Source organism: Cicer arietinum, chromosome 1 (assembly GCF_000331145.2).
Source record: "Cicer arietinum cultivar CDC Frontier isolate Library 1 chromosome 1, Cicar.CDCFrontier_v2.0, whole genome shotgun sequence".
NCBI lineage: Eukaryota > Viridiplantae > Streptophyta > Magnoliopsida > Fabales > Fabaceae > Cicer > Cicer arietinum.
The window spans coordinates 1,037,161-1,062,761 of record NC_021160.2 but is presented as its reverse complement, the minus strand read 5'-3'; the positions used below and the strand labels follow the sequence as shown (position 1 = coordinate 1,062,761).

The window sequence follows — 25,601 nt, the reverse complement described above, 5'->3', positions numbered from 1 at the left end:
AAAAACTGTATTTCGAAAATTTTACATTGACCCAAAGTTTTGACTTTTTAAAAAAAATAAAAAAAATATATTTTAGAAGTTTCACATTCATCTCTATTTTCAATTTCTTTTTCAAATTTAAAAAAAAAATTATATTTTAAAAATTTTACATTCATACAAAATTTTAAAATTTTTTAAAAAAGTTGACTATCAAATAGGAGGTAAAAAAAATAGTATTTTTGATGTACTTTAAAAGTAGAAGGTAAATGTGAAGTATATTATATTGGTCAAGTCCACACTGGTATATTAAAGTGGTCAAACCAAATATTACGTGTTTAAAAACCCAAACCCCCTTCTCTTCTTAATCGATTACACCTTTTAATTCAAAAAACTATGAAAATAGTTAAAATTTACTTCAAAAGAGACAAAATTACATGAAAAAATGTGTCATTATCACAATATGAAGAACAATACATCAAGTTTGAAACCGAAACATAGACTCAAAATTTGTCAGTTAATAAAAATTATTTGACAATGACAACCCGCGTATTTATTTCTAGGGATCAAAATGAATGACCAACAGGACAAAAGACAAGCGCAAATATACAAAAGTATGAAACAATAAATGAGTTCATGATGAACATACGCATGTAACCTCTAGAAAACAATTCATCATGGGTACCTTTAACTAACATAGTAAAAGTTAAATAATAACCAAATCACCAGAAAAAAGTAAGCGATAAAACAAACCGGATAATCATAATTAGCACTTCGTTATAATTTTTCTTGCCACAATAAACTTTTGTACACATTAGAGTAATACATTAGCAAGCTAAGCTACACCATTATGTTACAACCCCAACCAAGTATAAATAGAATCTTATACTTTCATATGAAAATCATCATAGATATATATAAAATCAAATCATGTCTCTCATTAGATTACAGTATCTGAAATGTCTAATCAGAATGCATGCTAGCTAATAAAACCTATGTATATATTCAACCTTCATCCAAGTAATTTTGATTAGGAATATTTACATCAAGATGATGTTAGGACTTCCCCCAAGCCAACTGGACATATATCAAGAGTGGGGAAGATAGGAGTAATACCTAGAGAATCAATCAAATGCTATAGGAATAAAATTGTCATCATCTAAAAGCATATCAATATCAATCAAATCCTCCACACCATCAACTGTCTCTTCAGAACTGATCAAACCCATATTACTATCCTGCAAAATATAAAATGATTGTGAGTATATCATTAAGAGTAATATTTTAATGAGTTTAGACATTTTCCAATCCATATGTTAGGAAAATACCTTTTTTTGACGGAAGTCTTCAACAACATTTAGCACGCGTCGGTATTGAGCCCGTGCCTCCGGATACTGAACCATGGACTTCACCCTAGAAAGGGCCTTTTCGATTTTTTCTTCTTTTTGTTTCCGTCCTTCCTTTAGATAATCATAATCATCCTCTTTTAGAGAATCACTTTGTTGGCTGGGGGCTTTATTAAGGGTATCTGGTCGAAACCCACGAAGACCACTACCCTTGCGTCTCCAGCGTAATATAACTTTCTCCAGGATTCCCACAGACCATATGATAGTTTTATACTGCTTCCTTACCTGGTGACCTCTCACATGGGCCTTAAAACAACAAAATTACAGTCAGTGGAAGCAAGTTACAAATGCACAGGGACAAGGATAGAAAGAAGAATCCATAACAAAAAAGAAACGATGAGTAAAAGAGGTATTTTGTTCTTTGAGAGTGCATAGGAGGTGCAAAGCACCAAGGTGGGAAAATGGGAAAGTTGACTTGGCAAACATCAACATCACACCTAAGACTTAGGCTAGAGGTAATTGAACTACAAGCTCGTTGGTAGTCTCTGAATATCTTTTCTAGTTGCTTTTAAAATCTAATTTTGAGAATATTAGTTGTCACCAATTTGAAGATTTTTATTTCACTCGTTGGCAGTAGGGTAATCATGGAAAGACTTCAATGCAATTGTGTATGGTATTAATCTATGGTTTATTTCAGTTGAAGTAAAATGCCACTCCTTTCGAGGGTTCTTAATTGCCCCCGGATCTTCCATGAGATAGGATCACTTTTGAGGCCTCCACTTTGTGCCCAAGCACGAGATTTCATGAGGGGCTAAACACCACCAACTTACCCATGTAAATGCATTGAAAGATGAACCCAATGTGAAGTATGTTTTAACACATGCTTTCCTCACATCACCCGCAATGTGTGATACACGTGTGCACAAAAGTTATGAAAGGGGCAAACAGAGATGAAAAGGTATGAGTTAATCGAACATCTAATGCGATTAGTTTTTAATGTTAAAGTATCTAAATTCTAAAATTACCGCTTAAGATTAGTTTTCATATTTTTTAATTATTATCATAATTTATTTACCTATTTAATTAAGATTTGGAGTCTTGTATTAGTATAAATAAGGGTTACTGCGTAATCTTTGTATCATCAATTATGCCAAACTAAAATCATAATTCAAAGTCTTCTTTTTTTTTTCAATCCCCTCTTCATATATAACTTCAACGGTACTCACACAAAAGCATTTTAGCATTCTTAACCGAGTTTTTATCGAACAAACTCTCCAACACAATCAATTTTGCACTTCTACAAGAACTTCAAATCTATTCAAAATAATGACCATAATTTTAAAATTGAATGATGAAGTGAACAGAACGGAGCATTGAACCTGGATTTTAACAATTCTTTCACGAATGATCAAGAATTCTTTTCTCTTCTTCCAACCACGGAACTTTTTCTGTATTTGAGTTGCAGCAACATTGACTAAACCATCTCGTTGTCCTGATTTGCACACTTTAGAAGCTAGAAGGGATAGAGCCCGCTGATCTGACAAACCAAACTCGTCATCCTCATACTGAGTTAACTGCTTCCTTTGAAAGGACTGCATTCTGAATACTTGATGTATGCGATCAGCAGCTTGTGTAGCATTACGGACAGCTGTAAGAGAATCCTTAAGGCAGAGGCCATCAGGCATATCATTATAGACCACAGGTGTTGCAGTTCGTTCCGAAACTGTCTGCACTGCTTTCGTTCCTGAAATTTCTTGCTGACCACCTTTTTGTTTATCATCCACTGTGAGGGATTCAAGGTGGCTGGTTAATGAAGACTCTGCTAGAAAACCAGAGATTCCTTTGTGCCCATTGCTAGAGGCGAGATCTGCAGCTGTTCTACCTGAAGGAAATTCTGGAGATGGATCCGTCAATGCTCCACAATCTGCACCCATGGAGACAAGGACAGCAACTGTCCGCTCTCTAACAGAAGATATATAGGAACTAATTTGAGTTATGCAGAACGTAATACTGAGAGCATAATTATAGAAATTCTCTGTCATCTGCCTTTAACTGACCAAATCAATTGTTTTAGGGATTATTCTAACTGAGCTAATGCACATGCATAAGGAAAACTGTTTAGCACCAAATAGTAGAAAAATTGAAAGGGGAAGGGGAGAATTATATTCATGCAGCATACATGAGTTTTCTTACATCCTTTGCAGGTAGAAACTTAAATCAGTTTTGTATGCTCGGACAAGCTAAATTTGTAAACAAATTCACAGTTCAAAAATTTTAGAATGTTAAAAACAACGGTGTTAAAGGAAGGTTCAATCAAATTAGTGGACAGAACTTGTGTCATGCTCAATCAACTTAACATAATAAAGGGGAAAAAAATTCAAGTACCCTAACCTGCCACAGGATGCCGCCCAATGTAAAGCTGTCCATCCATTCACATCACGGAAGTTGACATTAACTCCAGCAATTAAAATTGGGGTTATTGCCCAGTAATAACCAAGAACAGCTGCTAAATGTAGCACGCCCTGCCCGTCCTTATCTAACACATTTGGCCCTTTACCACTCTCAGTTACCTTGTGAAGAAGCCATGAGTACAGGTTCTCTTTAAACTGCCTGTGAAACTGATGCTCCTTCACTTTGTGTCGTGATATATTCATCTCTACAGTCTTCTCTTCCTTACTGGAATAGTCTTCTTCCTCTCTCAGTGAAATAAGCTTAAAAATTAAGTTTATTTTCTCCATATCACCCTCAAAGGCTTGATTTGAAGGGTGCACTGGTTTTAAAGAAAGAAATTTATCCAGTCGCAAATGAAGTAGCATGTCATTTGAACTGTTGAAAAAATCTGTATAATCTACATTGCTAGAATAACCCTCTCTGAAATCAAATTCCCGCACCTCACTGCAAGCTAACCTATTGGAACATGTTACATAGAAAGGGACTCGCCCAACCTTATGAGGAGGAGCTTGACAGCACAGAATTCCATTAGCTACAACCTCCGCAGGAACCTCAACTTCCCCAAACATACAGGACCAGTTATAGGTCGTCACCTCTGGTTGACTCTTTAAAAACGATCCAATAATCAACACCTGCATCGTTTTGGAAAGGATAAGATATCGAACAAACTGCACCTAGTTCTTTCTCACTTCATCTTTGAATTGGAGGTCCAAATAGAAAAGGAGTGCAACCAAAAATCAAATATAGCATACTAAAGGAGGATAAAAAGAAGGAAGATTATTTATTAAGTTGCATTATGAAATACTAAAATATAAGAAGAAAAACAGCCAAAAAAATACAAAATGGAGAACATTTAAAACTAAGAAATTGAGAGAGAAAAAAAGCATGCATCTAACCAGAGGGAGAACAGTTGGTATCTAAAAATGCCACATCTAATATATATTTATTTCCATAATAGAAGAGGATAAAAGAAGGAAACCAAAGAGCAAGTAAATGATTCGCTGAAATTTTCAATTGTAATAATGGATGCTAACATAGTATGAACTGATTTTTCGTCCTTATTTTATTTTCACCATTTGCTTTCCTTTATTATTGAAGGTGTTATCCCTGAAATTAGTACCTCAGTGTCTGAGCCAGCATAAGCCCATTTAGGTGAAAAATCATTTATGCTATAAAGTTGGTCCTGAGATAGAGATGGGCTCAGTGAGGTATCATCTATCACATGCCCACATTCATCTGTACTCCATGAAATACCAGGTGAGGACTGCATATTCAAATTATCCACCTCTCCAAGTGCTTTAGTAATCCATCGAGAGAAGCTATCAACCTTCTTCAAGCTCTCATTGCTATCCAATAATGTGCGTCTAACAGATAAGGGATAGTTGATAGTTTCTTCGATGTGAACTTCATTTGCGCAATTGGACTTTAGTTCATCTTGCAGGTGTCCTTCTACCTTCTTTTCCAGATAGTTTTGCTGTGCAAGCTTCTCTTTTGGCTCACCGTGAAAACTAAACATGACAGGATCAATTTCAGAACTTTCATTTTGAGCTTCATTCCCTAGTAAACCAGTGCCATAATCAGATCCAAATTCTAAACTCAATGATTGGGTTAAGCTTGGCATGTGTCCAGTATTGTCTTCAAAAGGAATCTGTGTCAATCAAAAACAATATTAAAATAGTTACATTTTTTTGCTAAAACTCATAAATAGGAGGAGTTTGAACATAAAAACCTACATAAAATAAACCAAACAAACTCAGTTAAAATTATCAAAGTTTCAAATATAAGAAATCAAAAGATAAAAATGAGACCAAGTGACAGAGAGAATAGTGCAAGTTAGTAAAATATCATCTCAACCGAAGGATGGATACAGATACGTCTGGAGAAGGTTCTAGTCACTCTAAAATTTTGTAATAATGCACTATAGCATTTCTAAAGCTTCAGCAATAATAACTATAACAATAACAGCAATAATAAACCATTTACTGAGAGTCCGAGACACATGTAGCACAAGACCAAAGAACTAAAAATGTAGTTCATCATTGAGTTTAACTAATGGAAACCCAAATCTGTATCAAGATAATTACAGGTCACTGACTTCTGAAATACAAAGATGGAAATGCAGAAACTAGAAAGAAAAAAACCTAGCCAATTAGACTGTCTAGTCTCTCCCAGAAGCCCATACTCATTCCAGCCTAACACCCATAATTCCTACTCCCTCACAGTATAACTGCCTGAGTTGGCAGTAGGGAAATGCAGAAACTAGAAAGAAAAAAAACCTAGCCAATTAGACTGTCTAGTCTCTCCCAGAAGCCCATACTCATTCCAGCCTAACACCCATAATTCCTACTCCCTCACAGTATAACTGCCTCTGCTGATCAGACACCCACTATCATCCCTACTGCCAACTCAGCAGTTATTTAAGTAATGGAAACCATTCATTTTCTCTTTCTTGGCCATGATTCCCTGCATGCACATCTTTTTCCTTACGAACACCTTAGTTATTCTAGGGTCCTGTCAGTCTCTTAATGTTCTCACATTATAACTTTTCCATTCCAAAATACAATAGCCACACATGGTTCTAGTGATACATATATTAGGCAGTAACAGAAAATACCTGCCAATTTGATTGGAGAGGCTGAGAACTCCCTGCTCCAATAGTGAGGTCACTTCTGCTCATTGAAAAGTCACCGAAGATGTTCTGTTCTTGGTCAAGGATGTTTGCCAGTGAACTAGATGGGATGGAAGGAAAAGATACAAGAGAAGGATCAGCATGCAACTCGCCAGTGCTTTGCAAGACTGTGTCCCATGATGCCATGTCATGTGCTTTTAGGCCATCGATGCAAGTAGCATCATTTCCCCTATATTTATCCATGTCAACAAGTGGGATATAATCCGTTCCAGAAACTGACGACTGTCCATGATCACCTGAAAACATTTTCAATACACAGAAAAAACGTGAGTTGAGAAGTTACAAAACAATCTTAATGACAATATAGAAAAATAAAAATAAAACTAGGTGGCGTGTAAAGGGCTCTTTTCCTTAACTCTCATGCAAATATTTGATGCAACAGAACAGCCAAATATTTAAAACCTTAGCTTGTTTTTCCATTTGCAGGGATTAAATAAAATTTTCAACCTCCATGTACAAAATTTAAAGAGAATTACCTGAATCAGCATCTTCGCGTAAAGATGCCAAGCTGCTAGTTGGGCTCATGGGGTCTGTACTCAGTGAAGGCACACTGCAATCACTGTTTCCTCCAATATTTGACTTGTTACCCTGCAAGATAAAGAACCCACACAATACACCTGTTAATAAGTTTCAGATCACGGAAGTTGAAAAAAGAGATTCAAGACCAGAACTACAAATCAAGGATCCTTCTACATCGAACAGCTTCAAATTATTTATGTCTGATTCAAGACTAATATGATAAAAGTGACCATTTTTTAAAGCTTAAAAAAATCATTTCAATGCTGTGTAACAAAGTGGTTATTTTTTAGAGATTTTGTATAAAGAATTATAAGTATAAAAACCACTTTTTCTTTTAACAGATAATTATCATGACGTGTTTCTTTCAAAAAGCTAATGAAAATAACATCACAAAATAATCAGCGCAGATACTAAGAATTTTTTAAAAAAGGCTAAAACAAACCGATTGAAAAATATATTACAGGATCTTTTTGAAAAAGAATATACATCTTTGGTATCACCAGTTGAGATTTTTAACAGGTTGAGTTGGGGCCTTCCCACGGCAGTAAAAATACCATATCAGCTGAAGCTCAAATATCACACCTATATTTTGGATGGTATAATACTTTAGCTTCATTACTAAACATCGATGCTAAGAAAGCATATTCCACAATCCTCAAGGCAAGAAATTCAAAAGGAACTCAAGTAGAAGCTGGATTAGCCTCCACATTGTAGTTAAAGATTATCTTTTTAGATTAGATCACGGTGTAAGAAGTTTTAGATTGACAGTAGATAAGATTTAAACATCCAGAACATAGATTAGTGACTTTTTACCCTTAAGCATGCAAACCTAAGGCAAATTCATTATTCATTTCCACCAACCCCGTCAAAATTGGCATGATAAAAAACTAGTAACAGGTTTGGATGGATAAAAAAAAAGTTACAGTTTTGGCTATTTGATAACAAAAGTAACCAAAATGAATTGAAATGCGATCAATATTCATTCTTCATTGCTCGGCATGGATTGGAAGTATTGCTACTGCTTCATACTTTCTCCCTTAAATGTTTCACTATATTTTCTAACACACAAATTTACGTAGATATCATGTTTCAACCAAGTCAAAGATAGACTCTACAATTTGTGGTCAACATATAACCCATAACTAGAAATGATAGACAATTAATTATAATTGATGAAAAGACAAATGAAGATTAACAGCAGTAAGATTTTTGTAAATAAAAAACAAAGAAAATACCTTAACTTCCAAATAGTGGACAAATACTATGTGCATCATTTCCCTGCAGTAAAAAATATATATACTCTGATCAATTATAAGGAATAAAATATTTTGGTTACAGTAGATGTATATGAAAACTTGAAATTTAGAGACAACGCCAAATGGCATTAAAATAAAAAACTACTATCGCCAAATTCTTAGACAGAAGAAAAAAATTATTAAGGACAAATAGGTGGATTAGAATTAAGGGGAAGATAAGAAAACAGAGAGTACTAAAAACAGAAGAGAACAGCAAAGAGTGAGAATGATGTAATGCTTCCCAATTAGAATATCTAAGCTAGCACCCTATTGAAGTATCCATGAGTAGAACACCAAAGAAAGGCGAAGAAGTGTAGATCTATCCACCAGGTTTGGGAGAAGATAAACACATTAAAAAACCTTTTATATATAAATTGACATGTGTTATGATTGCAAATGCACTAAAAAGAAAAGAAAATAAACAAAACGATGTATGGAATATCACTGTAATTTCTACTCTATGACATGCTATTATACAAAATCTTGAAATTCATACTCACGGGTCAAGCATCCAATAGCTTCGCCTTTGAAAATTTTCATTTTCTTCTCCATGGGCGTAGTAGCAATGTAACACGTCAACACTTCCCACCTAAATGTGCTTGAAGGATATAACAACCCCAGTGAATAACTATTTAATGGTATAGAAACTTGTTTCTAATTAGAGAAGACTGTTCGATAAAAAATATTGTCTTACATATATGCAAGTTTTACAAAGACTTGATTATATGTAAGTCCTACAAAGACTAGATTCATCAACAACTTATAACTCGTTCAAATTATAGGCTTACCTTCAACTTTTCATGAGCTTCTTTCACAGTTTTTCCATCTTTTTTCTTTCTCCAATTATGTCCATCTTTTCTAAAGTATCTCAAAACCTTCCGGTCGAAAAGAAAAAGTGAACCACCTGTGAAATACAAGTCGTTAAAAGTGTGTTTGTTTGAAGTCATATAAAAAAAAAATTATTCCAGAGAATGTAAGCTTAAGAATGCAGCTTCCCCCTGTTTGGTAAGAGTAATAAAAACTATTCAGTGATACTATTCCCTGGAAAGATTACAAATGTTTTTCCCACATTCTATTCCCATGTCAAGGGATGCGAACTTTATGTTCCCATCAGAATAGAAGTTATTTTTTAATTCTTCTAACCATATCTTCCCACTTTCACCTCATTCTATCTCATTTTTTTATATTTCTGAATTTATTTAGTTTTGAACTGAATATTTTAAAAAGCATTCGTAAAAATGATAAACATTTACCGAACATCTTATCTGGCAATTTTATAAACATACACTAATAATAAGAACTCATAGAAGGATTGAAGTTATAAAGCAAAGTAAGATCTTCACCGAAAACAACGTACTAGTCATAATGTCCTAAAAACTAATGAACTATCATGATTATGCAATAAGCATATAAGAAACTCCTTTGCAACCAAATTTCATGAGAAAATTACAAAATTCAACTAAATGAAGGGCAAATACAGCCATATCTAAACCATAACATTTAGGACCTAGTAATTCCAGTTAATAATTCCAGTAAATAAGCTTATATTAAAACATAGAAGCAATGAACAATTCGTCAAAAATTATTGCTTCTATGCTTAGGCTTTTGGGTGCTTCGTTAACCCATATATATGGAAGAATTCTATGATAGTACAGAGGTGCTAAATAGTGTACAGTAACATATGCAATAACCGTACTCGGTGGCCTTATATGAGGTTCTGATGTGATATGAAACATCCGATAATTACAAAGAATTTCACAAATTTCTGCTGGTCGCAACCACCGATGCTGAGCTTCAAATTGTAATTGCTGCATATCTGCACATTAATACTATGACATTCAGTCAAATATTTGATTCTTAAATTGTATCAAAAGACATAAAATTTTATTCAAGCAAACTTAATGAATTACAATATAGCCACAAAAGTCATATGCATCAATAAGAAAGAAAAGTATGTTACTGAAAAAAAAGAAAGATAAGACTAAATAAGACATGCTGTTGGCTAACAGCTGGATATCAATGTCAAAGTGTCCAGTAAGTGCACACCTTAAACAACCGATTTGTCTCTACAAAAACCTCTTTAGCTAACCCATATATCCTATATCATTTCCTTCATATTCAGTTTGACTTTAGTCTATTGAAGCGAGTGTTTGGATTAGCTTACATCGTGTTCATAAATCATTTAAAATCAACGTGTTATTGAGAGTTTTAAGCTGAATAGTTGTTCTAGGTAAAATTAACTGAATCCAAAAGGAAACTTAGTGATCTTTGATCTGTCTTATCTGAAACAACTAATGATTGTTAGCCAGCATGGTCAGACGCCCTTCTCCCAACCATTAATATGTCAATCATCTTCGTGATATATAAGTAGCATCTCCACCAAAAATGTTAAGGCATCACATAATATCATGAAGAAAAAAAAGGTGTTGGCTTGCTTGAAAATAGTAACATCACATTCCGGCTGAAAGTCTTCAGTTGAACTTCCAGTTTGAATGGCCATATATGTAGAGTATGTAAAATGTAAGAAGTGATGTAAAATTAGGCTACAAGTCCATGATAGCATGCTGCTCTGCATACAATGGCCATGCAATCATTGGCACTCTAGCAACCATACCTTCCAACACCAAGTCCCACTCGCAATGACTCACAAACCCACCGATCGATTCGCGACTTAAAACCTCCACTTGTGGGCCCACAACTTCATTACCAAGCCCCTCTCTTTGGTTCTCTTTATAAACCTAAACCCAACTCAAACTCCTCCGTTGTGTCGTGAACTTGTTTCAATCCGAATTGTTCTTGTATTGGCCTCTTCACAACCCATAAGAATCTGTGTCCACTCTTTTCCAATCCTTCAGCTACTTCCTTCAACTGTGCCACGGTGAACGATCCACAGCTTCTGATACACAAGTACACCACGCTTCTACTCAACTGTTTATCAAGCCATATCATACCACCATACCCGTATTCTGTATTCCTAACCCTTTTTTTTCTTTCAAAGTTCCTTCCAGACCATGCCATCAGACGTCCTAGTAGGGGTCCTTGCAAACTGAATAGCTTTATTCCAATTGGACAGCCCATAGAAATCAAACAGCTTTCTGATAAAATTCAAGAAAATCCAATGATTTCGACAAGGTGATCACTATAATAAATTACAGGACTTCGGCCTCAGGCATTCACGGCAACAGAGTTATTGAAGACTACCCCGTCAACAAAGCAACCAATATGTTTTTTTTGTCTCCACACATGACCCAGTTCCTTTCACTGCAAATTAAAATGCAGTTGAGCAGTACTGGATAAAAATCTACCTTCCTAAGGCTCCCATCTCTATCGACACGGCCTAAATGCAAGTGCTTTCAAGGATCCAACCAAGTATTTTTTAAATAGTAGCAAATTTGACAGTTACTAAGCCTGTGTTTGGTGTCACGATAGGATTGTCTAACTGTGATTTTTCCGATCTCACTGTAAAACCAAACATGCACTAAGTTTGTTCGTAAGGGGAGTTGAGAAAAGTGGGGCCATGTAATCAGCTTTTTTTTTTTGTGTGTGTGTAAACCATGTAATCAGCTTTATTCAGCAGAAAACCGGAAAATTAGATGCAAAATTGCAAATTGTAGAATCATATGTTTTTTTACAACTACACTAGCTTTATTCAGCAGAAAAACATGCATCACATTAGAAGTGAAGCAATACCTATCAGTGGTTCATATCAGTGACTCCAACAGAGCTTAATTAGACTAAAAGAGTAATCAAAATCAAAATTCGATAGCAACCTAAAATGATTATCCACATAAATATTGGAAACCCCAAATCTTCAGTGACTGACACTTAGGAATCCGTTCAACAAAGCAAACAGAGCTGAAAATTGAAATTCTACGAAGCTCCGTTACCAAAAATCTCTCCGAAACAACAAATTAAAAAGTCATAAGATCCAAGCATTTCACAAGCAATTAACAATTATAACAACAACAAAAAAAAAAGGAATTAGAAAAGTGACCTAATCGAGGACCTAATCCATACGAAGGAGGCTCCGCCATGTCGATGACTGAATCTGAAATCAACGAGAACAGCGAACGACGAGAGAGAGAGAGAGTTCTTAATTTGTATTCGTTTTTCCTTTTTCCCTCAAACACTCAAGTGACGTGACAAAGTGAGAAACTGACGCAGTATATTTGACATTTATCGATTTATATACAGTTATGATTTTTGATAAAAAAAATTTTGGTTGAACTTGTTTTGACAATGTTAAGGGTAATTGAAGATTTTGGTTAATGGCAAAATGGGTTAGAGACCAATAGTATTACGACGCGTGGCGGGTAGGTGGGTCAATTTTGCAGACCAATTACCGGTATCCCGGACGGTCTCCATCTTCTGACTCTTTGAACAAACGAATGCAGATTTTATCAACAATAAAAATTATACTGATTTCTTCGAGAAGAAGAAATCGTTTTGAAACAACCAACTTGAACCAACGGATTGGGTCTAATGAATTTATGTTCGACCAAAAGATGGCGCGCATTAAATAAAATTATTTTAGATAGAGTGAAATTAGGGAAAACCAAAATACTACCAACTTGGAAATATTTTAAAACTCCAACTCATAATTAATTCGCTCAATTTGATTTATGAATTTGTTAGCTGAAAATTTAGCTCATTGAAATTTGAATTAACGAGTTCGAAAGTTTTGTTTGACTCGAAATGGTTCGTGAATCAATATCATATAAAATTTTGTCCAAACAAACTTTACTCTTTTCATTTTTAATTTATTTTTTTCAATGGTATATTTTAATTATATTATTTATATTATTTTTAATATAATATTTTTACTATATATTTATAATATTGATAATGTATCAAGACTTAATAAAAATAATTTTAAAAAAACAGTATTATATTTATTTTACTTATATATTTTTTTAATATGTTTAAATAATTTAAATATTTCAATTTTTTCAAAACGGATGGAGTAATTAATTTTAAAAATTGTTTTATAGAATTTTAACTTTGTTGAATTAAAATTGACATGGAGTAAGAATGATAAAATGCTCAAATATAATGTTTACTTTAATATAAATATTATGTGTTTTTCTGTAATACATCGGCCTTTACTATTACTGTTTATTACGACATTTTCATATAAAATACGGATATTTTGTCTGACGTGATAATCGATATATCTAAAATAAGTAGTATTGTCTATTCATTCTCACTATCAATTGAAATACATAATACAAAAACTCGATATTTCCTATAGAAAAAAATAGAGAAACAAAAATGTTGTGATTAACAATAAAGATCAGACAATTACAAAAATATATTTTTAATTATAAATATCATTATGAAACAAACAAATACATATCTAAAATACATTGTTGACTACATCCAAACATAATTCAAACATCTATTGACAACAAATGACCCTTAATTAGCCAAACTATATACAAAAGCACATAACACATTATGATAAAAAATATACCTTTTAAAAGGATGATAAAAAATATCTACCACTTTATTGTTTATGTGAAAATCAAAAGGCACCTCTAACATAGGAAATGATCTTCTACAAGTTAAAGACATATTATTGCATACAAGTTAAAGACATATTATTGCATATCAAAAGATAAAAAAACAATGTCTATAATTCTTATTAATATTATGAAGATAGAAAAAATTGTTTAGAGAGTAATTTAATTGTTTAAAGTTAACTATTTAATTGTATTCGAAATTAAAAAATGTCACACTTAATAAACTCTCTTCAACTGTACAATAGAAGTCTTGCATCCAAAAATTTACTATAGTATACTATTTTCTCTTCCTATATAAGAAGTGATCAGTCATACATAAAAACATATAAAGTGATGAGAATTTTTGTGATGTAAGAAAATTGAACTTTTAATCTAGTGCAAATTATATGATGTGTGAGTCGATTTTGAGTTTGAGTTGGGAAAAAGGATTCATGACAAATTTGAATCAAATTTTGACTCATCTTTATCTTTACATACAATAAACAATTATCTTAGTCATTAAATGTGTAAGGTGACCCACAATAGTCATTAGATGTATCAAAATTACCAAACATATATTTTTTTCCCAAATTGCAAAAAATAAAAATAAGTGTATCTCTCGTTAATTATGTTGGTCCTAAAATGTATCTTGAGTTAATTAACTTAATACTCAAATGTGTCATTATTAATCAATTTAAATATAGAATTACTTATAAAATATATATTTTAAAATGTGTTTATAATTATGATACATTCGTATCCTATAGAGATAGTGTCTCACTCACTTAAAGATCAAAATAGATGTGTTACTCAAACACTTATTATGTATAAGTTTTATGTAATTAAAGTAGTTATTTGACGATAATTCTTTTTTTGACTTTATTATATTTTTTATATATTACCTTCAAAGTAGTATTTTAATTTGCACTTTTTAGTATATTTTTATCTTTGGCTTTTATTGATATTATTTAATTTAAAATATTGCTAAAAATGTTTTAATGTTATTTTTTATAGTTATTAAACACTTCAAATTCAATTTTTTAATTTATTTGTTATCAACTCTCTTCGAACTTATTTTATCTTTGATCAACTTTCTTTGAAGTTAGTTGATCCATTATTATCTAATTTTGCTAAAAGGAGCAAAGTTATCAACTATTTGCCATTTTTATACCCATAAATAATTTAAGAGTGGATAACAAATATTGCATATAAATTCTTAACGTATAATTTTGATATCTCTATATCTCCATACTAAAATTAAGAAGAATAAAATAGTAATGTTATTTTTTAATATATAGTATTTTACTTCAAATTTATAATTTTAATCTAATTTTATAATATCAGTATTAAATAATTTTTTTTTAAATTGTAATTAGGATCAATGGAAAATTGATTCAATTTAACTGTATTGATTTAAATTGAATTATATTTTTTTAGAGTTATCATTCAAATTGAACTAAATTGCAGGTAATTTAATATTTGAATAAGATGAGTTTTAGCTTATAACCAATTCAAACCACATTGTAAATATCATCAATTGAGAGAACAATTCTTTATATAAGAGATCACTAGTCTTTCATGTCAAATGATTAATTTTAAAATATGAGATGATGTAACAACATAATATATATATATATATTGATATATTTGTTGACAAATTTATGTTACTATAATTAATTTGTGTCCTCTATTTATTAATTGTTTATAAAAAAAATATTAGTGAACAGTAACATTATTATTTTTTATTTAAAAACAACATTATAATTTTGAAATAAACTAATATTTTTCCTTTAATGTTTATTTTTTATTTTTTTTATCTTCAAAAAGGTGATAAATAATATCATAAATTCACACACAATTGTGAAGTTTCAAATTTGAAATCCAAACATAATGTACAAACTAATAATATCAATATTTATTAATTAAATTAAGACTTTAAAGAATGTATTGATGTAAAGGCAAGGGAAAAAACACGATGATTGAATAAATAATAATATTTAAATTTATTTTTTTACACAAAATACTAATCATAAATATTACACCCTATATTTACAAACAATAATAACAAAAACTCTCGGGCTTCATGCCTCTAAAAAAATATATTGAGTTTTAAAGTTGATTGGACATCAAATTTGTATACTAACTCAATCTTATTTTAGTTATTTTTAAATTAGAGTATACTGCGGTGGTCAATATGATTTAAAGATGACCATCTTTCTATATGCATATCTAGCATCTTTTCCAAATAGTTATTTGTTTTCTCCTATGTTTAGAGTGTGAAAGAGAGATAATATTTTACTTAAAATGTATTTGATTATTTTTTAAAATGAGAGATAGTAAAACCTTCATAAAATAATTTTTGTTTTTCTCCATCCCGAGGGATTTGATGGGAGAGATTAACTAAAAGATTATTTAAAATATATTTTTCTTTTTTAAACTAAACACAAAACAAATAAAATTCTTCCTCTCATTTTCCTCATATTGTTGAACCAAATTATCACACCATTAAAATTAAAGAACATTAATTAGCTAATATTATAGTCCGTCTGCTTAATTCTTTAAATAGATTGTAACGAATTTCGTTACCTAATTTAAATTTTAATAATGCAGATGATATTAAGAGTAATTGTATTTGATTTAATAATTTAATGAGAACTTTTTGCATGATCAATTATCTAACATATATTTTTTGTAAGACAATTATTTAAATTAAATATGAATGAAATAATATTAAAATATAAAAACAATCTTCTTTTTTTTTTTGCTGTTTTCCCCTTTCGCTGGTACACAAACATCAACACCATTAGAATCGTACTTTTCTCTCTCTATCTCTTACTCCGCCACATGTCGTACTTTTCTCTCTCTTTTTCTTTCTCCGCCACATCTCTTCTTCCCAAGTTAAATTGTAATATTGTATGTATAAAATATATGATTTGTAATAAAATAACACTCAGAATATTCGTGTTGGAAAACCTTAACGGAATACTCTTTTGAACGACTACATCGATATTTGTTCACGATTACAAGTTTGAATAAGTTGAGATGGATTGTGGTTGATATAGAAAAATTAATTCATTTGATTTTATTTAATGTTAATGGCTGCATGTATTAAAAAACAAAGAGAAATGCAAGATACCTTTTATGTTTTAATATTATTTCATATACTTTTAGTTTAAATGACATGTCTTATTGTTATTGGCTGGGACTAAAATGACGTGTTAGATGAATGCCTATATAAAAATTTCTCTAAATTAATTTCTTCTAATTACAAAAATAACAACAATATAATAAAAAGTTTATTTAAAAAAACAAGGTAATACTAAACTATCAAAATTACTCAAAAGAAAATTCTGTTCGAGAACATTCTTCTGCACGATTTACCGATTTTTTTTTGAAGCAGCACGATTTACCCACTTAAAAAAAAAAAGGACTAATAATCTTGTAAAAAAAGTATGTAGTAAAAAAAAAAAGTAATAATCTGTTGTGAAACGGACACGTAATTTTGACAAACACAAAAAAGCGGAGCGGTAATTTCGGTTAACAGACGGAAAAAAATGGAGCGGCATTTAACAGATGTGACGGCTAGACCTAGATGCTTCTAAGTATTCATTCACAATCACGTGTCACTTACAACTGACAATTTCATTTCATTCAATCCTCACTCATCTAAACTCTAATCGATCTATTTATAGTCTTGCCTCCTCTCATACTTCTACACCTCACCTTCTTTCTAATTAGGGTTTCAAAATCTAACCTCTTTTTCTTGCCGCCGCACCCTTTTCCATTTGTAGCAAACTACTTTCACCTTCATTCTTCAGATCCAATGTAGCCAATCGTTGACCTAACCTCTGTTTTGCAGCTCAATTACGAGGTAAATAACAATACCAGATCAGACTTTATCATCCGTTATGGTTTCGTGTTCACATAATTTTAATCTTTCGTGATAGTTAGTAATAATTATGGTTGATTTTTTCAATCAATTATATTTTATGCTTTTGAATTGGAGTCCAAATTGCATGCTTTAGCAGCTATACTGTTTGTATCTTCATGCATATTAAGTTCTTGAAGAAAATATCGATTCTCCATACATTTTTTATCCCAACGAAAAACAGATATATGGTTATATGGATTTATGTTGTTAATTGAACTTCTATGTTTTATTTTGTTTCTATAGACTGATATTTTTTTATATTATTGACTTGTCTCTAACATGTGTTTGATGGTTTCAGTGTGCAGTGGTTGAAGATCTGAAGATGACGTGTGTGTTGTCTATGATTTGTTTGACCGAATTCTTCATATTTGTTACGGCTGTGATTTCTTTGATTAAATATCATACAAAGTCTATGTCTTAACGGTGACATCGATTAATATAATTCTTAATTGAGTTAAATCGGTGACATCTGTATATAGGCCGAACTTACAAAGTCTATGTCTTAACGGTGACATCGATTAATATAATTCTTAATTGAGTTAAATCGGTGACATCTGTATATAGACCGAACTTACAAAGTCTATGTCTTAACAATAGAGAAAAAGTGATATCTGAATCACGTTCAACAAAAGTTAATAGAATGCAAGAACAAAAAAAGCAAAAAAAGTTATGTATCCAATATAATTTGTAATTTTTTTTTTTGAATAATGTTATTTTTCATATTGCAGTTTTAATGAGTTTCTGAATTAGCAACTCGTATCAATTAACATTTATTGTATTTATTCTGCCCTAAATAGAGGAATGAAAAAATAACACTAACACGGATGCAACACTATGGAGCATGGGGGAATAACACCATCTAAACCATTTCAACTAGGGATAGTTTATGAAACCACCACCATTGATTACTTGAATTACTTACTTTGGATTCAATATAAACACTATTTGTCTTACCTTGAATTCAATATAAACACTACTTATAGAATTAGTTACTCACACTTAAATTACAACAACCAATCATTTACAATAACAAATCATCAATGACTATTAGTTTAAATCAATAATTGATTACACAATTACTTACAACTTTTTCTGCAATGACACGAGCATCTTCTGAAGATGGAGGTGCAACTATAACGTTATATCCTTAACCCTTCCATGCTCTTGGTGTCCATTAAATGCTTATGGTATGGATGATTAGACTTGAGAAATTTCCGATGCCCAACATACACTATTTTTCTTCCATGTTTCAATTGTTGATAGGTGGAAAATAGCGTTTCAATTGTTGATAGGTGGAAAATAGCATTGCACGCATCTTAAAATATTCATGGGAATACCCATCAAACACATCAACACCTTCCTAAAGCATTCTCAAATTTCAATCAATGGACTTAGATAAACATCTATGTCATTTCTAGGTTGTTTTGGACTTGAAATCGTCATAGATAACATAATGTATTTACGCTTCATGCAAATCCAAGGAGGTAGGTTGTAGATAACTAATAGAACGGGCCATGAACTATGATTACTACTTAAGTTTCCATATGGATTGATTCCATCTGTAGCAAGTCCAAGCCTAAGATTGTTCCTTGATTTTTTGTGGTATTCTATTTCTATAATATAAATGTCATGTATAGGACTTTATTAGTTTTTTTTAATAGTAGGTAGACTTTTACGATCTACAATTCGATATGATCTAGAATCTCAATTTTGACAACCTTGAATATGCCCATTTTACATTATGAAGTTTGAAACTGATATCAAAACTTGTAACTAAAGCCAATTTGGTTTCGAGGCAGAAATCAGGACCAATTTTGAAATCCCATCCATACAATAGGTTTCAATACGGATATTGTTGGCTTTTTCATTAAAACCAAACCATGTACATCCCCACATTTTTTGTTTGCAAGTTCTTAGAGAAAATAACGACTGATACTGGTTTAGTAGATGTCGGTGGTTGGAAATTCATAGCTTCTAGGGGAAATTACTTGAAAATAAAATAAAAGGAAGTAATTGCATTATCCTTAGACTCAAAGGTATGATAAACATTCATATTTGTAGATTGACAAGTTTATCTTAATGAGCAGAGGGATAAGGGTTAAGTAATACGATTATACATTTCGAATTTCAAAATCATTGAAGGTAAAAGAATGAAAAAAAAAGAGATAGAAAAACAATAGACTAATATTGCAACTGATTGTTACAGTCTTATATCCTAAAGATACTATGCTTATACTCATTGATGATTGACCAACGAGTCAAGAGTTCAATGTTCTATTCCCTGCCCTATTACTCAAATAAAATTACATCTTAGCACAAGCTATGTCTTGTTCAACCACAAAGGGATATTGCTTGAAGGGATGTGTCATAGACCTAACAACTTATGTCTTTGTATGAAATGGTTGCTTGATACTACCTACAAACTCTTCCCTAATAAACTACTATATGATCCTTTGGCAATCATGCCACCACGAACATATTCAGGTAACATAAGTTGGGGGAATAAACCAGAATGTTCAAATATCAAATTGTCCATAATTAAGACTATTATGAAGCATGTACTTGTTAACATAACGCCATTTAAAAAAAATTAAAAAAAATGTTATATATACAAATAAAATAAATACAAAAATGGATTCTTTAACATCTCCTATACGCAACAAGGGACAAAATATGACATGCTCCAACCCTTACAAAAGGCAGACAAATATAATGAATTGAATAGCCAACAACAACAAAGAAAAAGATAGTCATATAATTGAACTTAATTTTACATAACATTTAACTAATGAGTAATGACTATGCTAAATCCTAGACTCAGTACAACATTGTACATATATTACACAAACTATTTCTAAGATATGTGTATTCTATGATTGTATTCTATGTTTATGTAATAGTTAAGAATCAATATTAAAATAAGAAAACAACAATAAAAGGCTTTTCTCACTAGGTGGAATCAGCTACATAGATCAAACTAAGCTAAAATGCCCAATCATAAATCAAGTCTGAAGCAAAGCACTTGAGTCAAAATCAAACAAATCAAAAAGAAAAAGGGTTAGAATAGAAAATACATGGGAAATGAAACCAATAAAAAACACACACAATTTATTTGAAGTTTTATTAATAGAGAGAATCTCACAAACACATAACATGCAGTTTTAAAGGATAGTTGAAAATTGGGTAGCTACTACTACATTGAAATTATTTTAAATGTTACTAAAATAAAATTCAATTAAAGATTAATAATAAGAACAATTAACAATGAAATAATTTTAGATTGCTAAGTAAGAAACAAGAATTATTAGAAAATTACTGGAGAAAACAACAAACACTTCTCGACGGTGAAAGAAATTGACAATTCTCGACGGAAACGCTCCTTGATAGATGGAAGAGAAAGACAAACAAAACTCGTCGTCGATGCTGAAGTAGAAAAATGTTGTGCTGGACCAACTCGTCGCCGACGATCTGAAAGCTGAAGTTCATCCGCTGAATGCTGAAAGTTCGTTCGATTCGATTCGCGTTTTTACTAAAGAATGAAGGATGAAGGTTAAAGGTTGAAGAATGAAAATGTTGAAGCTTTGAAGGGGTAATACATGGGTTCGTGATTGTTTGGTTCGTAACCGGATGGAGGATGAATGATGAAGACTAAGTTTGTGATTGAATGAAGGATGAATGATGAAATAATGGATACAATTGTAAATATATATATTGCTGTATGAATGAATGATGAAGAAGGGATGACGAAAGAATTGACGCAACAACGTAAACTAATTAATTTTGGGTTTGCATAAGGACTACGTGACCTAATTAATTAATTATGGGTTTGCACTTGTTGACGAAGTGTTTTTGTGTTCTTTTCAGAGATGAGGAGGTTACTCTTGAGAACTAATTAATGTAGAACTAATTTTGGGTTTGCATAAGGATCAATTAGAACATATCTAACAATTTTTTTTTATAATATGTATGTTAGATCAGTTCAATTATAACAGATCTAATAAAATTTACTATAATATCAAATTGATCTAATATCGACAATGTAACAAGGTTAAAATGCACTAGTGCATGTAGTATGCACTATGAAGTGTAGAGTCATCTTAATTCACCTCATGCAAGGGATCTTAATCCACATGGACATTTTAATCCGCGTATAGCTGCAACCATTATTGTTAGGTTGCTAAACTTTAAGCAAAACTTAAGTTTATAATAAACGATGATATTTTCTACTATTTATGGTTGTTAATATTAATAATGATGTTATTTTCTACTGTTTATGGTCATTAATATTAATAATGATAAAATTTTAATATTAATCATTACAGATGCACGAAATCTTTAATAAACATTTTTTATGATAATTTGTATTAAGATCAAAGTTTTTTCAAACAAAACTTATAAACAACTTTTATCTCAAAGATAAAAGTTGATTGGTACCCAGTGATTTTGTCACCCACTACGAATCCTATAATATACCCATAAACTTGCTAAGTTGGGTCAATATATGTTAGGGGTGAAGGACAGTCATAGTATACTATACAGTACCTTAATCCTATTTTGTAAGTCATACAAACCACATATCTAATATACTACCTTTGATATGATCCTTCAAAATTTATGTGAGATTATTGGATGCATTTGGGTTTGTTTGTATGAGACAATTTTATGGGGTAGTGCACCGAGAAGCATTATTGTATAATCAGGCGGTCTAAACTAAATATAATATAGAAATGAATTTGGAATTATAATAGTTAGGTGCAAAAAATATATAAATAATTTGAGATAAGTTTTGTTAAGAGATAAACCAACAATGTTTCTCACTTCTTAGTGAGTTCTATGTTAGTCTGAATATTTTTGATTATATAGCATGATATATTGAAACTATTATCTTAAATGAAATGATATGATTTTCTTAGTCAAAAAAAAAAAAAAAAAAACTAGATACGCATTGTGGGTACTCAATAGTTGCATTACAAGCATATACAAACACTCACTCTCTGCTTCGTAAGCCATGCATGCAGACCACAAGTCTAATAAAAACCAGCTCTCTTTTTTTCTTTCCTTTTTTTAATCATGCCTCGTAATTGATACAAAACATTTGATGTACATTAATCCTAACTTGTTGTAAGTCATGCAAACCACAATATTTTTGTTAATGCTAAGAAAATGAAGACGATGCCAAATAAACGATGGTAAATCAAAACTATCTGTAATTATAAACATCCAATTATCTTTTTCATATATGCATAATAAGAAAAATAACTAATAATGTATCAACTTTTTATGTAAATGTTATTAAAATATTCTTTAAACACGAATTGAAATTTTACTTTTTGTTTTCAAGAGTTAAGAATATTAATAAGTGCTATATTTGAAAAATTTTAATAACTTGAAAAAGTGCTTATATAATAAGAACACTTTTTTTTTTTTTATAAAAAAAGTTTAGATTAATTTGATTCCGACGACTTATCAAAATTAGAACGGAGCAATAAAATTAACATAAAAAATATTTATATATGAAGTGTGATGAAAATAAAATTGGTCCAGTGGTAACCATGATTGTCAATAGTGCTAATTGTGTTGAAAATTTCTTTGAAATTTCAACATTTCAATCAACAACTGAAAAAATTAGCAAAAATTGCTTTCAAGATAAAAAATAAAAAAATGGTTCTACATAAAAAAAAAGAAAGATATTCATGATAATTTAAAAAAAAATAATTTTCAGAAAATATTATAAATTGTATTTATAATTTTGTCCGGGTAAATAAAATATCTGAATCCAAATATGAGTTCATCTTCTTCAATTCTTTCAATCCCAAATCCAACAGCAATGGATTCTACTGTGAAGCAGATAACACTTTTCAAACCTCTGAATCTGAGTCTTAATTTTCGCAGAGGCATCCAACAGAAGCAGCAACTCAACTATCGCGTTCGCTTCCACAACTCTGTTATGCCACTGCGGTGCTCAATTTCTTCTTCCGGTGGGGACCACCTCCATGATGCTAGCATCGTTCTCCATGTTCGGGTGTGTGTGTGTGTGTCTCTGTTGCATTCTCCTTTTCTCTTTATTGTTATATATTTTGGCGAAAGGGAATAACTGAATTCAAATTTGTAATGCAGGGAATGATGTGTGAGGGTTGTGCAGCTAGTGTTAAAAGAATTTTAGAAACTCAAGTATGTATATTTCTATTTTGTCATCAATATTTTCTATTTTCATAGTACTCAGTGATTCATAAGGCTATACAATGACTTGATTGATGTCTGTTTAATAAAAATAAGTGAAGATGAATGTGTCACTCAAAATTGAATTTGTCGAACCAACAACAATTAAGTCACCGTCTCAACTTGTAAAGATAAGGAAGGTTGTGAAAATTTTACTTTCAAGAAGCTTTGTCGATCATTATTAGAATTTTGAGTTATTTTTAAGCACTAGTGAAAGATGAATCATATGCTGTGTTGTCCAACAAATCTTAAATTAATTTCACTCTTACATTCAATAAACATCTTTTACTAATTTACTAGTATTTTGCTATATTACCCCACTTATGTAATTGCATTTTAAAGTTAATGACATGACATAGAAAAATAGAAGACTCTTATTAGATTAGATGTTAGTTAGTGTAAAGCTGATATACAATTAAATAGCCACAAGTTTTATCACCGCAATTTAATCTAAATGTATGTTATTAATGGACAGCCACAAGTGTTATCTGCTACTGTGAATCTAGCATCTGAGACAGCACTAGTTTCACCTTTACTATCCGAAGAAAAAACTGCACCAAATTGGCAAAAGCAGTTAGGAGAGACACTTGCAAACCATTTAACTACATGTGGTTTTGCTTCTACCCTTAGAGGTATATTTTCATGTTTCAACTTTCAACATCCTTGGCATATTTAATATTTCATTCTTTTTTGTTATGTTGTTCCTTTGAACATTTGCAAATGCTACTATATTAGTTTGTTTGCTTGTTTGTTTCATAAAGTTTCATGTAAAGGAAAAGGTGTTGCTTGAGCAATACTAGAATTTCTAAATTTGAAAACCCTGCTATGCTTTTAGGAGCTTTTACCTTTATTCAGATTTTAACCAATTGCTGTTATTGCTCATGACAGTGAACATTTCATCTGTTGCTAAGTCTGTATGTTGTTCGTTTAACAATTACTACCTCTAAACGAGATTAGCTGCATGTTATAAAGTTAATTTGATTTACCATGAAGTGTGGTGGGTTAAGTGGCAGGTGAGGAAGATAGAGACTAAAGGAATTATCATCTAGAGTCAACGATGGTATGTCCTCATTTAACAAACTTGAAAGGTTTTATGATATGATAATAACACCCTTTAAACGACTAAACTGTTTTCAAATCTTTTATCCTTCATTTTTAGATGTATTATATAGTTTAAAAACAATTATTAATGTTATGATTTCTACCTTCTCTTCAGTAGGTGATTCTCTGAGGCTACTTGTGGTGATTATTGGAGAGCCATGTGAGTGCTCAGGTGGCCCTGCACGGTGTACAATATACTGATGTTGAATTTCAAATTAGCAATTAATCCCTAGTTATCAAGAAATTTGTGGACTCATTGATGTAAAGTTGGTTTTTGTGTGTATAATACACATGATTTCTTCTGGGTGATTTTCATGCATTCTTTTGTGCCAAATTGATTTTCCACTTCTATAATTTCAATTGCTTCTCGACTTTGAAGTATGTGAAACTATACATATAAAGCAAGAGGAAACTTCACGCATTAAGTCTTAGAATTTAGATTGGATCTAACTTAACTCTATAAAATTGGCTTGTAAGGTAATGACTATTCCCAGCTATAACATATTTTCAGGCTTAATCTCGTCCAATTTTAGACTCTTAATGATAAGTGGTCTACATATTTTTTATCTTAGA

The 25,601-nt window shown here is 31.4% G+C and overlaps 2 protein-coding genes and 1 long non-coding RNA gene across 13 annotated transcripts; 2 read left to right on the top strand and 1 right to left on the bottom strand.

Annotated features, from left to right (window-relative positions):
* Positions 1–733: 733 nt before the first annotated feature.
* LOC101514494 (calmodulin-binding transcription activator 2-like) lies at positions 734–12,716 on the bottom strand. 5 transcript variants are annotated; one of them, XM_004485526.4, is made up of 12 exons: positions 12,283–12,716; positions 9,973–10,092; positions 9,065–9,180; positions 8,777–8,865; positions 8,217–8,259; positions 6,939–7,050; positions 6,388–6,698; positions 4,894–5,421; positions 3,714–4,405; positions 2,702–3,284; positions 1,305–1,628; positions 734–1,214 (listed from the first exon to the last, which is right to left on the bottom strand). In XM_004485526.4, the coding sequence occupies exons 1-12, from the start codon at positions 12,308–12,310 to the stop codon at positions 1,101–1,103; spliced, it is 3,060 nt and encodes a 1,019-aa protein (XP_004485583.1). In that variant the 5' UTR covers positions 12,311–12,716; the 3' UTR covers positions 734–1,100. The 5 variants fall into 5 exon arrangements, with proteins under 5 accessions (XP_004485583.1, XP_004485582.1, XP_073224928.1 ...); XM_004485525.4 differs by having other exon boundaries at positions 12,271–12,713; XM_073368827.1 differs by lacking the exons at positions 9,973–10,092; positions 12,283–12,716 and having other exon boundaries at positions 8,773–8,874.
* Positions 12,717–17,332: 4,616 nt separating this feature from the next.
* Positions 17,333–18,461, top strand: LOC105851552 (uncharacterized). Its single transcript, XR_001143300.3, has 2 exons — positions 17,333–17,648; positions 18,007–18,461. It is a non-coding gene; the product is annotated as an uncharacterized lncRNA (long non-coding RNA).
* Positions 18,462–23,423: 4,962 nt separating this feature from the next.
* Positions 23,424–25,347, top strand: LOC101513516 (uncharacterized). 7 transcript variants are annotated; one of them, XM_012718713.3, is made up of 5 exons: positions 23,424–23,730; positions 23,826–23,879; positions 24,403–24,559; positions 24,921–24,987; positions 25,147–25,347. In XM_012718713.3, the coding sequence occupies exons 1-4, from the start codon at positions 23,491–23,493 to the stop codon at positions 24,974–24,976; spliced, it is 507 nt and encodes a 168-aa protein (XP_012574167.1). In that variant the 5' UTR covers positions 23,424–23,490; the 3' UTR covers positions 24,977–24,987; positions 25,147–25,347. The 7 variants fall into 7 exon arrangements, with proteins under 7 accessions (XP_012574167.1, XP_012574133.1, XP_012574150.1 ...); XM_012718696.3 differs by having other exon boundaries at positions 23,426–23,730; positions 25,144–25,347; XM_004485521.4 differs by having other exon boundaries at positions 23,429–23,730; positions 24,935–24,987.
* The last annotated feature ends 254 nt before the right edge of the window (positions 25,348–25,601 follow it).

Coding starts and splice junctions, on each gene's coding strand:
- LOC101514494 (XM_004485525.4), bottom strand. CDS start 12,310: ATGGCGGAGCCTCCTTCGTATGGATTAGGTCCTCGATTAG. Junction 8,866..9,064: donor AAGCTCATGAAAAGTTGAAG/GTAAGCCTATAA, acceptor AAGCACATTTAG/GTGGGAAGTGTTGACGTGTT. Junction 7,051..8,216: donor TCCACTATTTGGAAGTTAAG/GTATTTTCTTTG, acceptor TTTATCTTGCAG/GGTAACAAGTCAAATATTGG.
- LOC101513516 (XM_012718679.3), top strand. CDS start 23,491: ATGAGTTCATCTTCTTCAATTCTTTCAATCCCAAATCCAACAGCAATG. Junction 23,731..23,825: donor GCATCGTTCTCCATGTTCGG/GTGTGTGTGTGT, acceptor TTTGTAATGCAG/GGAATGATGTGTGAGGGTTG. Junction 23,880..24,402: donor AAAGAATTTTAGAAACTCAA/GTATGTATATTT, acceptor ATTAATGGACAG/CCACAAGTGTTATCTGCTAC.